General features: G+C 46.0%; 1 protein-coding gene across 2 annotated transcripts in view; it reads right to left on the bottom strand.

Moving 5' to 3' along the window:
• AKAP12 (A-kinase anchoring protein 12) overlaps window positions 1-15,408 on the bottom strand; it is a 74,279-nt gene that overhangs the window by 6,176 nt on the left and 52,695 nt on the right. Inside the window, exon 1 of one of the 2 annotated variants that reach the window (XM_079781394.1) lies at window positions 9,530-9,707. The exons of the other annotated variant lie outside the window; for it this stretch is intronic. Coding sequence (XP_079637520.1) covers window positions 9,530-9,554 — 25 coding nt within the window. The 5' untranslated portion in view covers window positions 9,555-9,707. Of the gene's footprint in view, window positions 1-9,529; window positions 9,708-15,408 lie in introns of those variants that run through there. 2 annotated transcript variants of the gene reach the window in all.

Here is a 15,408-nt window from a genome sequence, read left to right on the forward strand (position 1 = left end):
GGTGGGGGAGAAGAAGGGATAAAATATTACAATTCAAGAAAACTAAAACATTTTGAAAACACAACCAGTTAATACTTTCTTTAATGTCAGGCAGCTCCAGGATAGGTAAGGGTCTTACCTAGTATTTGTGAATCTCAATAGATTAAGGCACAGTGTCTACTTCTTTCAAATGACCTTAAAAATTTCAGGTTTAAAGCCAACTACTCTGCTCTTTCTGTGAAGAGAAAGTTAACAATCTCAACTATCAAAAAATGAGTAGCCACAGCATCACAAAGGGTGGGTGAACCAGACAGTGTACATTCTGTTGCAATGCAAAATGCAATCACATATCACACCCATGATCTAGAATCCATCAAGTTTTAGACATAACTTCTTCCACTTTATAGGAAACACAGGGTTAAAGAAATAAGCGAATAACAACACAAGTAAACTAGACCAGTGGTCGGCAAACTCATTAGTCAACAGAGCCAAATATCAACAGTACAACGATGGAAATTTCTTTTGAGAGCAAAATTTTTTAAACTTAAACTTCTTCTAATGCCACTTCTTCAAAATAGACTCGCCCAGGCCGTGGTATTTTGTGGAAGAGCCACACTCAAGGGGCCAAAGAGCCGCATGTGGCTCGCGAGCCGCAGTTTGCCAACCACGGAACTAGACAAATCAAAAGGAGGGGCATTCTATGTGATCACTAGTCTGGTCTCTCACAAGGCCCCAAAAGACACTAGAGCTGCTTGGGAAATTCTGGCTGGGTCAGGGCAAGTATGAAGAGTATTTTTCAGCACAGCAGAAAAGAGGAACTCAAAAGCTGAGGGAGGCATATCAAAAGGACAAGAGCCAGCTTGAAGGGGCTCCTTCTGGCCAAACTTTGAAGCATAAAAAAGAATAGTAACAGTGATGGGTTACAATGCATTCAATAAAATAAAAAATCCATGAATCGAGAGTGCTACTAAAGCCCTGGCTGGGTTTCTCAGTGGTTAGAGCATCGGCCCCTTACCGAAGGGTTTCAGGTTTGATTCTCGGTCAAGGGCACATACCTGGGTTGCAGGTTTGACCCCTGGCCCCAATCAGGGCTCATTCGAGAGGCAGTCAACCGATGTATGTCTCTCTCACATGGATGTTTCCCTCCCTCCCTTCCACTCTCTAAAAAATCAATGAAAAAAATAGTCTCAGGTGAGGATTAAAAAAAAAAAAAAGTGATACTAAAAACATAAATGGGAGCAGGGAGTACTTCCTTATGGAAAAAAATGCCAATCAATAAATTTATATATAACTTCCATTTTGATCCTTATAGTTTTTCTACTGCATCAAAAATTAAAGATCTCTTTAAGTGTATTTCCATGCTATGCACTACTCCTTACAAATGTCCCCAATTAACATGCTCACAAACACTTCTTATGCAACACAAGAGGTGTGACCTTTTTTAAAAAGGTGGATGGTATCATTGGAAATTCACCAGAGGAAAAATGTCAAGCCCCCTTCCCCCAAATAAACTCTATTCTAGTACAATTTTACTAGTAATAAACACAAACAAATTTCCTGCCAGTAAGCATGAGGTAAAAACAAACCCATTCACTAACCTTTCTAGAATTCAACAGAAAATGCAGGGATACTGTGCTCACATAGTGGGAAAAGCAGGTGTTAATCACACCACCCTCTCCACTCCCTTTCCTTCTGTGCTCCTAAATCTGCATTTCAATCTGCAACACTTTTTCTTACATTCTGGGAGGATGGGGGTGTTTACAGTCAAAACTAGGGAAACAAAGATGAACAGCTGCCAAGTGGCGAACACTGCTTATAGCTTAGCAAGATTCAGATGTTTTCTTTATAGAGGGGGTATATGCATATATTAAAAAAATGTATGTAGGGTTACAAAAAATTTTAAATCCTGTCAGCTGGTCTGTAGTCTCTGTTGACCTAAGTAATCCTAGGAGCTACTCTGGTCAGAACGTCTTCCAGACGGGCCCCTGCGGGCGCAGACGGCGCCTTGGTGCTTTGTGCAAAGGCCTGGCAAATGCAACTCAGCCCCGATTTCAGCTCCCCGAGCCTCCTGCACCCCGCGGACCTGTGCGGAGCCTACCGAGACGCTGTGCTTCCTAAAATACCGCTTTGATCGCATCAGGAAGCTGTCACATCTTTTTTTTTTAATTTCTTTATTGATTAAGGTATTACATATGTATCCTTATTTCCTCATTACCCCCCTGTTGTCTGTGTCCACTGATTAGGCTTATATGCATGCATATAAGTCTTTGGTTGATCTCTCCCCCTTACCCCCACCGTCCCCTTCCTTCCCTGAGGTTTGGCCTAGAGGGTAGGCCCTCTAAACTACCAAGCCCGGCGGCCAAGGCTTAAACTAGGTTCCAACCTAAAAGCCAACCATGACCGCACACGTGCGCATTACCGATTGGTGTCCTGCCCCAGACCACGTGCTGGAACCCGCCCTGAACCCGAGATCCCGCCCTCGGTCTCACTTTCTATTCGTCGGCCGCACGCACCTCCCGCTGATCGCCAACGGCAATGCCTGCGCCATCCTGTCCCGTACCCCCCATTCTGGTCACCCCCCGGCTCCCTAGGGAGAGCATCTCTCGGGCCCTGGCTAAAGCTGATGATGTTTTTGAGATGCAGCATTTTCTACCTCTGCTCCCGCCACTAACGGGGCGTCCGTGGGCCTCAAAGCTGTCCCGCCCGCCAGGTCCCCGGGGTGACCCTCCGATGGGGGGCGCACTACTCACAGCAGAGGTAACTCCACCAGGGCATGGTGCCCGCCGCCGCCGCCGCCACCGCCTGGCAGGGGCTGCTCTACAGGGGCCCGGGAGGCCCAACCTTCCCCTCCCGGTTGCCCCATCGCGGGGTGGAGACTGTTGGCCGCCAGGGGCCGCGCTGCTGATGACAGCGCCCCCTGGGGGCCACCAAGCGCGTCACAGAGGGAAACCTGCAGGTGGCCCTGCGCATCACCCCAGGGGGGGGTCCCTCTCCAAACCCAAGCACACTGGAGGCTGATGCCGCTGCAGCTGAGCCTCGCCGCTGCGGGGTCCTGAGCGGCCCCCTCTCTCATCTGCACTGCATTAGGCAGAGCGCTAACCGAGCACGTGCCCAAACCTCGGAAATGTAAGTGCACATGGGCAGCAGACTCCAAAGCATGGCATGAACCAAGCACGCCTTCGCTAGGTCGTAAGAGCTTTACTTTCTGGAGTATTAGCACAAGGACTGCGACCTCGGGCACGTTCCCATGACAGGACCATGTATAGTCATAAATTAAGTCTGTGTTTAAGCGGTCATGGGACTTGGCCACTGTCCAATGGCGGGTGGGTGGCATCCCTGGTGGGCCAAAGGCTGGCAGAGGAGCAAAACACAAATTTTACCATTTTAAAAGAAAAGCTAATTCCGTATTTTTTTCAAAGGGTTAAAAGTCTTATGTTTCACAAATCATTATAACTTTTTACCATTTGTAAATGCCACTTACGACAAGAAGAAGTATTTACACGTGTCAACTCCCACACTCAGATGGGAAAATTGCTATATGTCTAATGTGGCTAGCAATTTAAATTTCATTTCAGTGTAAAAAGCTGTTATTTTTTTTCATGGTTACTCTCATGCTTTAAAAAAAAAAAAGAAGGAAGAAAGAAAGTACACATATCCTACCCACCCACTCACAGATTCTGAAGAGTACCTGACGGTCATTGTTTGCAGCCATCACGAAAAAGACTGGACAAGCAAGTACGATGGGTACTAAATGGGGGACAGAGGGAAGCAGGGACTGGATATTTACATGCTTACTAGTGGAAAGGGTAGGTAAAACCTGGTTATACAGGGGAGAAAAAAGGCAAAAGACTTCAACATCAACCTATGAGGGACAGATAGACATGGGGTGCCATTCCCTGAGAAGGACAGACCCATGGCTAAGAATGCATAACCTGAAGTGAATCAGGGGAAAACACACACAAAATAAGGAATGTGGTGGAAATGGGGAGAGAACGATATGCTTTGAACATGTCGGTGTTTTAAAAGGCAATGGTTATGGAAATGTTCCAGACGAAAAGATGCTGAAGAATATAATACCCAACCCAAACATGGATGTGGGTCAAGGGAGAGTGTTAAAAATGACATCATTAGAATAATGGGTAAGACTGGAATAAGGATGCTAGGTTACTTAAAAGCACTGTAATAATGTAAGTATATGACATTGATAACTGCACTGTGATTATGAAAGGGAATATTTCTATTCCTAGGAAACACACATGAAGAATTTGGGAGTAAAGAACCAGAATGGATATAACTCACCTCCAAAGGTTCAGAAAATTGTATCTCATGCTGGTTTGTGTTTGTGTTTTGTTTTTCAACATAGGGACTCAATAATGAAGCACAAGAGATAATGTTAGCAATAGCTGCATCTGGATGTTCCCTGGACTGTGTTTATTTTTGCAACTTCATGTAAGTTTGAAGTTATTTGTGTGTGTGTGTGTTTTAATATATTTTTATTGATTTCAGAGAGGAAAGGAGAGGGAGAGAGAAACATCAATGATGAGAATCATTGATCAGCTGCCTCCTACACACCCCCTACTGGAGATCGAGCAACCTGGGCATGTGCCTTGACTGGGAATCAAACTGTGACCTCCTAGTTCATGGGTCAACACTCAACCACTGAGCCACACCGGCCAGGCTGAAGTTATTATTTTTTAAAAATCACTCAGAAGAATAGCACTTGTGTTTGTTTTTGTAATTTGTGGACAAAAACTACATACAGGTGCTAAAAATAAAACCTCTTTTGCAACCCAGAACTCATTGTTCAGTATGAGTTTTGATACATATAAGAAGGAACATGATAAAAATAAAAATAAATAAAAAATAAAAATCACTCAAAAGAGTAAACAAGTGCAGATAATAAAAAGTTAGAAAACAAAAACTGAGAGAGTGGTGATTCACCCTACCTGATTGCAGGGGACACTGGATCTTTGCCTCACATTATCTATACTAATAAAAATGTAATATGCTAATTAGACCAGATGTCCTTCCAGACGACCTTCTGGATGAAGCTGGGGCTGAGAGGGAAGCCTGGGTCCCGGGTGCCAGAGGAAAGCTGGTGCCGGCAGCAGCCAGGGGAAGGAAGGTCTACTCTTGCACGAATTTCATGCATTGGGCCTCTAGTCTAATATAAATGCTATCAATGTAGTGAATAATAGAAAAACTACTCTCCCTTACCCTCCCGCCCCCCACAAGAAGAGTCAGAATTCAGGTAGAGAAGAAGGTTTAAGCGCGTATTTCAGCTGCACCACCGGTGAGCACGGGGCCCTTGGCCAAATGCCCTGACGTTTCTGTTCTTGTCCTCAGCTACAAGGTCACCTCCAGGGCTTCCTGCAAAGGCTACTGAGGAGGATGAGCCACCAGCTGGTCATCTATACTAATAATGAAACAAACGCCAGAACGTTTTTTTTCTTCCTTATTGTTTCCTTCAGAACAGAACTATATGTTTTTAATTATTTTTTACCAATTCCCAAAAGAATGAATATAAATTACAGGGCATTTTAACTTTGAGCAAATGGGGATTACATCCACAGAGACAATGTTCAGAGATAATCACTATGAATATTTGAATTTTCTTCTGATCAGTCACCCAATAGTCTTAGAAGCTGATATACACGTTTATTTTTATGTCCCCCTGTTGTCGAACAATGTACGTTGGTCCAGTTTTTCACTACCACAGGCAAAGCCCTGGCCCAAAGCCCTGCATGTTTTCGAACAGAAGAGGGCAGCAGCGAGCAGCTTTCAGCTCTCCCAACAGGAAGCCACCTTTCCCAGGACCTCAGGACCGCAGGACCAGAAGGCCTGCGGCACCCCCACACATACCCTTCAGGGGTCCTTTCAAACTCGGAAAGCCGAATGCCATAGTGCACCTATTTTTACCTCTTTGACACCCAACATAAACATTTCAAGGGGGAAAAGACGGGGCACAGACATCCCTCTCGCCTCTCGTTGCACCACGTAAAGATCTGGACCCTGTACCCCGTTTTGGACGGAGTGCAGGTCAGATGTGGCCGAAGCCCTCTTTCCTGTGTTAACTTCCTTCCTCACTTTCCCATCCCCAAATGTACACCAAAGCCAGCCCACACTGCCCAGGTCTGGCTGAAGGCAGAGATCTCCAAGCAACCATCACCTTTCCCACCCGTGACCCAGGCTGTGCTTTAGCAGAAGCCGTCTGTAAGGTATTTTCATGTGCTGTCTGCACACGGGTTCCAAAAGAGTTAGGGATTATAGCTCGGTGAGCAAATGGAGTAAAAAACAAAAACAAAACAAAAAACAGCCTAAAAGATGCGGGGCACATCCCTGGCCGGGTGGCTCAGTGGTTGGAGCATCATCCTGTACATTACTTGAAAGCAAGAAGTGATTTCATTTTCTTTTTACCTCGTTTGAATTTTATTTCAAAACATTTCAACACAAACAGTGTGATATAACAAGAAGTGACTTTAAAAATAGCGTACATACAAGGTGCTTTCACGCATTTCATTTTTTCCTTTCTTTCTTTCTTTTTTTTTTTAAATTATCTCACTCAAGTAATGGTGAAGTTTAGTGTAACCAGCGCTCATTCCCCAGGCACCTCGGGGACTGCCGGTGGTGACATCTGGAACTGGTTAACTTTCCCCTACGAGTTGCAGCATTGTCCTGGAATGCTTCCAGGAATTCTCTGCATTCTAAATCCATCCCTTAGATCCCACACACCCAACGTCCCTTGTTTTAGGGCTCACTAACCACAAAACCTCCAAGGGGAGGTGTTTAACTGGGATTAGAACTCAGATAAGCCAAACCCACTACAGGTCGCCATCCCCTGGCCTCACATGATGTTCCATGGACACATCCTACCCAGGAAGAAAGGGGCCCTGGACGAGGTGCCCGGCACCGACGCTTCTGTGGGACAAGAGGAACTTGGTTTTCAGGATAAAAGGGGAGTTATCCACCACGCGTTGCAGGGTTTTTGTGAGGAATAATGGCAAGGGCCACACAGTGGGCACTTGAAAGTGGTAGTTATTATTATTACTCTCACAGTGGTGAGGGTATCGAGTCTGTGTCCCCCAAGTTGCTGGACAACTGCGCTGCCTCCATGCAGATAAAAGCAGCCATGGGAAGGGTTATTTCATCTTGGAAAATGACTTGCACAGAGAAATGCGTCATAAATCATCTAGACCTTGCCTGAATGCGGGAGGGAGTCTTTCTTCAACAGTTCACTCTAGATGTAAAGAATGTTGCCCTAATTCCTCATGGTGCTTTAGTTAGTCTCACTGTGTGTGAGTTCCCTAATTCAATAAGGTTTTTGGTGTGTGTTGTGTTTTTTTCTGGCACACCATTGATAAGTGGGGGGAGGAGACGACACCTCTTTGATCATCATATCAAATCGCTTATTTTCTAGATTTTAAGCTAAGTTATTGCTAAGGTGATGTGAGGGAAAGACCTCAAGAAAGGCCATAGTATGTCATGTGAAGGATCAATCGTTTCATCATTCAAGTCCTGCTGCCGCGTTTCAAGTAGTGATTGGAAAAAATGGAGAGTCTTGTGTTTCTAATTTTTAAATTTTGTATAGTCTATGTAACGATCACTTCTAAGCACTCACTTCTAAGCACCATGCAAATTTGCCTGCCAGGTAAAGGATAGAAAGTCTAGTCAAGTGTGGGGTCGGGGAGGGGGGTCAGCTCCTTCAGCTTTTCCCTGCTTTTCAGAAATGAAAGCTCATTGCTCAGTAATCCTACAAACATGTCATCATCCTGTTCCCTTCCTAGTCGTTGTGAAACTTAAATGCTCCTTGCATAACGTAGTGCTAAAGAGGACTGGAATAACTCACATTTAGGTGAGTAATCTGATATTTAATTAACCCTGAATGCCAACTATAAAACTCTTCACTGCTTTTCAAGATTCTGAGCAGCTACATAAAGACAACTGGCTATAAATCTTCCTCATCAGGAAAACTTACAAAAGGGAAGAAAAAAAAAAAAAAAGACGGTTGAATTTCCCCTTTTCCACTGGGAAATGTTTATTTGCTGTTATAAATTTTGGAGTTAGGATTTCCTGTGTACTTTCTTATTACCAGAAAAAAAAGTACTAAATTTTGTCACATTCTCCATTGTAATAGAAGTAAAACTCAGAAAGCAATGGAGCCAGTTACTTTAAAAATTAGGTTGCCTTAAAAATTAGAGAGTCCCTCCAACCGCTTCAGATCACCTATGATTCCATTGGGATGATCTGAACCAATTTTTAAAAGCCCCCTCAAGTTTCCTAAGTTTAACTCCTGGCTAGTGCTAAATAGGACTACCTTCCTTTCCCATACGAAACTCAGCCCATGACAATCAAATAGTGAATATAATAAAGGCCAGGCTGTGTATACAAAAAGCACCCAGAAAAGTTTCGATGGGAGGAGCCCCACCCCCAGCGGTGACCCACAAACCACTCTCCCAGGCAGCCCCTCTCAGCTGGGGCATTTGTATATGTCATTCACAGGAAAAGTAGTGATCTGGAAAAAATGGAGAGTCTTGTGTTTCTAATTTTTAAATTCTGTATAGTCTATGTAATGATCACTTCTAAGCACCATGTAAATTTGCATGCCAGGTAAAGGATAGAAAAGTCAAGTTAACTTGGGGAAAGAATTTTAAGGAAATCTCCAAGTAAACAAGCTAATCTATAGGAAGTGAGAGATGTTTTGTGTTTGGCTAAACGTTCACATTTACTTAAAATTCTTTAAGAGGACAAGGCTTTGCGGAAGCAATTACATTGAGGGGGGGAAAGTAAGTCCTAAAAATTCTTCTATAGAAAGAAAACATGCAGCTTTGGCGAGCGATGATCTCAAATACACAGAGAAGAGCTGGTCTTGTAAACCTGAATGAGCAAAAGGCGGCGGGGAAACGGGAGAGAGGAGGAAACAGGCAGGTTCCTGAGCGGTCACGACATGATAAAAACCGAGTTAGAGGAGCTGCACGTACAAGCTGCAAGTTTGACACCTGTAACTCACTTTGGAGGCAGGTACCAAATAATATCAGTCATCCTCAGCCAGACTTAAGGAGCATTCATTTGTACTATCCATTGCCTAAATGCTGCTACCTGCTAGCCCCCAACTTTACAGTGTCTATTTCTTCACTGAAACCACCCCTTAGACCAGTGCTAACATTTGGGTCCCCAAAATCGCCGGGGAACCCTTCCTGGGGGCGTTCCAAATAAGCAGGTCAACATACACATATTGCAATTTCTCAAAACCAGGAATTTAATATTTCATAACGACAGCAAGGGATGAGGCTGTCACAACCTATTTTGAACTTCACCCCAATAAGGGGGACAGCCCCCGACAAAATACCCGCCAGGTCTCCCCTAGGCACAGCGGGAAGATTCCTGCGCTGGCAACAAGGACACATTAGGTCTGTCTGGTTCCTACCGACAAACAAGCCGGCGCACGGAGAGAACGACACGCCCATCCATCAGTAGGTCCCGCCACTGACCTCCAGGTCCCCCCAAATGCAGGCTAGAGGGGAGCTCGCCAGCCGGCCCCTGCCCGCCTCACCTGTGATTGTGATGATCCCCAGCATGCTGACCAGCTCCTCCCGCTGCTGAAGCGGCCGCGGTGGTGCCCGCACCCTGCAGGCTTGCTCGGGTCGGAGAGAACTCAGTGCCACGCCGCCCTCCCCAGGTGCCCGGGAGCTGCAGCAGCACAAAGCGGCCGAGGATGCGGTCCCGGGTAGTTATAGGCGGCTCCCCCCACCCACCCGCCCCCCTGCCGCCGCCTGGGGCTGGCCCCGCCCTCGCCGCCGCCCGGGGACCGAGTCGTGTGTTTCATTTGCAAGGAGCTCAGCCCGCCCCGCCGCTGGGCTGCCAGTGGCCAGGGAGGCTCGGCACAGACCCAGGGAGGGTTTGCAAGTTGCCGGGGCGAAGAGGACCCCGAGTCAGCAGCATTTTTACCTAATCCGTGACTTCATGCCTGCCACCCCGGTGAGTTCTGTATCTCAGCTTTTAAGATCCCGGCTTTAAGGAAACAGCCGCGCAGATAGGAAGTTCTACTGACGTTTTCAATCGCGTTCTGCACCCTCCCGTTTGTTTAAAAGCGGATGAGATGCAAAACACGGCTCCCCCGTAGCACCCGTGGCGTGGGCCAGGTCGCCCTCGGTGTGACACACGCGTTGCACGGGTCTGGGGGCGGCTGTCCCGCTTCCTGGACTCTTTAGAAGGGCGGCTGTTACAAGGCAAACGTGGCGTCCTCAACACTTGGTCAAGGCAACTGGAAAAAGCCCAAATACTTGAGCATTCAGTCTGTTTGGTTTTAAGCTAAGACTTTTAGATCCAACGGTGCCACATCCCAACCTACAGACAACATCACTCCTCTGATAGCCAGGCACACAGCATGAGAATCAGGCAGGGCCTGTGCTGGAAATTCAGAACATTTTAGGCAGCCCTATTTTTTATTTTTATTTTTTGAATCCTCAATCAAGGGTACATTTTGATTGATTTTAGAGAGAAAAGGAACATTGATGTCAGAGAGAAACATTCGTCAATCACCTCCCTTATGCAGCCCGACCGGGGATTGAACCCTCAATCTAGGTATGTGCCGTGACCAGGAATCGAACCAGAAACCTTTTGGTCTAAGGGAAGGACACTCCAACCAACTAAGCCACCCCGACAAGGCAGGCAGCCCTAAATTCTTAAATTCTTTTTCACCGAAACTTCAGCTTTGTTCTATATAAAGACACAAGGTAACTGGTAAAAGAGTCGGTGTGTTCTCATCATTTTGACACACTCTTTTGTATGCCGATCTCTGGTTAGGGTAGGCCCATTTAGGCCCCCTGGGTCAATTTCCTTCTTTCCATCCTTTTCCTATGAATCACCTCATGCCCTGCCTGTCTGACCCCGTTAATACAGGCTCTTCCTCTGAGCAAACCAAGTTTTACTATTTCTCTTTTCTTTAGACCGTGAAGATCTTGTTCATTACTTCTAGGGGGCAGGGAGGAAGGTGGGGTGTAACAGGGTGGTGTGGGTTTATCAAGAAAAAAAAGCCAACTAGTTCAGAGGTCTCAAGCTCCTTCTGGCCACTAGGGGGCGCTCTGCACCACATTCAGGCCTAAACGGATCAGAGTTATGAAAGCTTCCTTGCTGGCTATCTGACCTTGTTACAAAAATCAGCTTCATCCTCTAGAGCTGATTTCCCTCTTCTATCCCAGCCAATGCCCAGCCTGGCCCTAAATCCAGATGGGAACGGGGCGGGGAGGGGGGGGGGGGAATGCTCCTTGTCCTGGCGCCTGGGAGCTGTTGCTCAGAGTGAGCCACCTCCCAGCTTCCTAACCTTTTATCTTCCATGAAGGAGCCTTCGCTTTGGTTCGCAAATTCCTTCCATTATAATGGGAGTCTGGTGAGTGAGAGATGCTGCTGGTGCTAATGATCCCTCTGCAGTCCACACAGTAGCTCCGCATTCCGCCCGCGACCCCCACCCCCGCCATGCCCCCAGCCCCAGCCCCAGCCCCAGCCCCATGGCTGTGCTGATCACAGATAAAGCCGGCTCTGAAGGCTACCTTTGTGACCATTAACTGAGTGGCCTGCAGCCTTCCCAAGCACGGGGATCAGCCCACACACTGGGTCCCCAGGTGGCGCCCACACCCCTCCCAGACCTGTCCCAGGAGGCCCGGCGACCCCCAGGATCTGAGGTCTCAGTTCTAAAGTTCTCAACTCCAGCTGCTGGGCACAGCACAGGGCTTCCTTTCACTTGGTGTCGCCTGTGAAGCACACACGTTCACCTCCGGATGCACACATCGATGGGGACCTTGCTTCTCTGCTGCGCCATCAGCTCCTTCCATCCCCAGTGTAACTTCTAACAACAGGATGAGCCACAGCTGTTCCCCTGAGCTGGGTAGGAAGATGCTTCACTAGTTACAAAGTTTAGGCCCAAAGCTACACTTAAAAAGCCAGATATATTGCTGCTCAGTTTTGTCACTTAAACTTTCCATTTATTTTGATGACACTGGCAAAGATACTGGCACAACTGATTTGATATTCTTAAAGAGGCCGTGTGGAAAGCCGACAGTTCTCTGTTCTCCACCTCCCAGGGTGATCAGCCACAGGTGTGTGGCCCAGCTGCTCCCTAAGCCTCTAGGATGGTGTCTGGATTTAAGAAGAAAAGTCGTCGAGCAGGCAACCTACTTTTATGGCCACTTCCATCCCCTGTTTTCTTGCTTTTGTTAAATCAGAACTTTTAGAGGATGACATCATCACCCAAAGCAAAAGTTATGGGAAAATGTTTACCAACAAAATAGATGACAAAAAAAAGTGTTTTCCCCTAAGGTGGCAGGTTCCATTCTCAGTTGGGCACATACCCAGGTTTCAGGTTCTATCCTTGCTCAGGTGTATGCGGGAGGCAACCTCTCTCTCTCTCTCTCTCTCTCTCTCTCTCTCTCTCTCTCTCTCTCTCCCTCCCCTTACCTCTCTAAAAAATAAAGAAAAAAAAATAAAAAGAAAGCTGCTGTGAATACATACATTGAATCTAAACGACACCCGAATGGCACAGGCCGGGCAGGCTCTCCTGGGCTCAGCGTATTTTCGTGTCTCTCTCCCTGTGCTACGAACTCAGACAAATACCAGCTAATTGAATGTTATGGTCCAGTTGAATTGGACATGTTTATACAGACACGGATATTGTGACTCAAAATCCTCAAGACAAATAATCAGAAGATAGTTCCTCAAAGGGACAGTTGCGATACAACAGAAGAGCTAAAGGGACTTGAAAGCACTGACCAAGGCGATTTAAAGAAAGAAAAGGGAAAGCAAATATTTAAGAACACAATCCCAGTAATAGCAGTGACATAAAGTAAGTGTTATGTCTCCCTTTTAGCAAGTCCATCTATTTTACAATCTTTGATCTGGCAATTCTATGTCGATGAGATATGCCAAATGAGAGGTAGAGATTTATGTATGAGAATGTCTACTGTTCGGGATGTACAATATTTAAGAACCTAAGTGTCCCAATGGTAGAAAGTGTATATCGAACCCTTCAGTGGAATATTTGTGATTTATAAATCTACACCTCTTCAGGGCAGATGCAGGATAAAATTATATAGTCCATTTAATCCTAATTTTGCTTTTTTAAATGCATATATATACACACGAAGCTGAGATAAAGAGACCTGGGGGGGGGGGAAAGCCAACCAGAGTGAAGTCACGGGCAATTTCTGTCTCAGAATTTCTCTACCTTTTACAAATCTCCTAAATGACCTTCTGTCACTCTTACGGTGAGACCGAAGCACACTGGACACCTGGCCCTGGTGGTCCGGGGGGCCCAGCACCGCAGGGCCCTGAACCTGAGAGCTGAACCTCCGATGTCTAGCGAAAGTGCAAGGCGGCCTAAACCGTGATCTTAAACTCCCCAATCATGGGCATCAGTGTCAGCAAGCTGGAATCAGATGGAAGTCAAAGTGCGATCTTATTAAAGTTATGCAATCAGGAAAAACCTGCTTCCCTACCAGGCTGGTCAGATCCGTGGTCAGGAAGGAGTGCTACCCGAATGCCCCGTGTTTGAGTGCCCTGCTCATCTGAAGGCTGAACACCTGTCTCTGGGGTGGTCCAGAGGGCTCCAAGGTCTGGAGAGCTGGCTTCCCGGCCTGGTTCTCCTGAGAGCTGTGTGGCCGGGGCAAGTGTCCCTGGGCTTCAGCGGGTGGGAGAGTAAACATACCACCCATGCTAATGTTACTCTGAGGTGCAAACAAAGGTTAACGCCAGCACGTCTGAGTATATTCTAGAAGCAGAGTACACGTTAGCTATTAGGCTTATTTTAAATCATGCCTTTTTTTTTTTCTTTTTTAGTTTTTAATGACTCTTTCTTTTATTTAACCATTTCCCTGTTGTTTGGCTATTACAAGTAATACAGCAAAAATCTTTGCATTTAAGACGGTCAGAAGTGAGAATACAATGTAAAAAAACCCCACAAAAACGTCTTAAGTTTCTATACATATCAAAAATTTGCTTTCCTGGAAACACTGTATCATTTACTCCCTTGGTGGAGGAAAATGCCAGTTTTAACACACCCTGGTCAGCATTGTAAATCATGCATTCTTAATGTCGGCAACAGTTGCTCCAATAGGTGAAAATGGATTCCTAGGGAGGAGGCTTAAAAAAAAATTAACTCTTTATTATTTTTTATATATATATTTTCATTAATTTCAGAGAGGAAGGGAGAGGGAGAGATAAAAACATCAATGATGAGAAAAAGCTCATTGCTCAGCTGCCTCCTGCATGCCCCACACTGGGGATCAAGCATGCAACCCTTGCATGTGACCGGGAATCGAACCATGACCCCCTGGTTCATAGGTTGGTGCTCAACCACTGGGCCACACTGGCCAGGCTATCTTTATTGCTGAAAGTAATAAAAATGTCCCTTTTTCCCCCCCATTAATCCCTTCCAGCCCTCCCCCACCTCCCAAAATTAACTCTTTATGTATGAAGCACAGATACAGATATATAACATAAACAGATACATAGTATATCTATGCTATTAAAATTTTAAGGAAGAACAATTAGGAAAAAAATGTCTCAGAAGACTCCTTAGGGGAGTGATCATGAAAAGAAGGTTGAGAAATACTGCTTTGAATATAGGTAAGTCTCATTTTAAAGAAGCCTTTGAAAAAACTATATATATAAAAGCCTAAGCGGCCGAACAACTGGTTGCTATGATGCACACTGACCACCAGGGGGCAGACGCTCAATGCAGGAGCTGCCCCCTGGTGGTCAGTGCACCCCACAGCCAACCTCCCATGGTCCCTCCCCCCAGCCAGCAGGCCCCAATCAGCCCCCCAACCTCAGGTGGTCCCTCCCCTCTCACCCCTGCTGGCTGGCCCTGAATGCCCTGATCACTGGCCAGGCTGAGGGACCCCATCTGTGCATGAATTCGTGCACCAGGCCTCTAGTGTTCTCTATAAAAAGCAAGCATGTGCCTTTATCATCAATTTTTTTCAGAAATGCATCCTAATAAGAGAAGCATCATCTTGTGCTAGAAGCAATCAACCTGAGAGTCAGCTCACTTCTCCAAGAGAAACAATCTTTCATGTGCCTGAAGCCTTAACCAAAAGGAGTGGGAGGGAGGGGAAAGCTGCAGGGACAGGTCTGGAAGAAATGGTGACTAGCGACCCAACCCCTCTGTCCCACAGCTCTCCACTTGACTTACAATGTGAGCCCCAAGCAAGCCACAGGTGACTTCAAATTTTCTAGTAGTCACATCAAAAATAATAAAAAAAACACTTGTGGTTAATTTTAATATATTTGATTTTCTCCCAATGTATCCATAATGTTATGTCAACATGTACGCAATGTGGAAAATGATTAATTTTACATTCTGTTTTGTACTAAGTCTTCGAATCCCAAGGTGAGCACACCTCTAATATGATTAGCCACATCTAAAGTGTTCAACAG

This window comes from Cnephaeus nilssonii (assembly GCF_951640355.1).
Source record: "Cnephaeus nilssonii genome assembly, chromosome: 9".
Taxonomy (NCBI): domain Eukaryota; kingdom Metazoa; phylum Chordata; class Mammalia; order Chiroptera; family Vespertilionidae; genus Cnephaeus; species Cnephaeus nilssonii.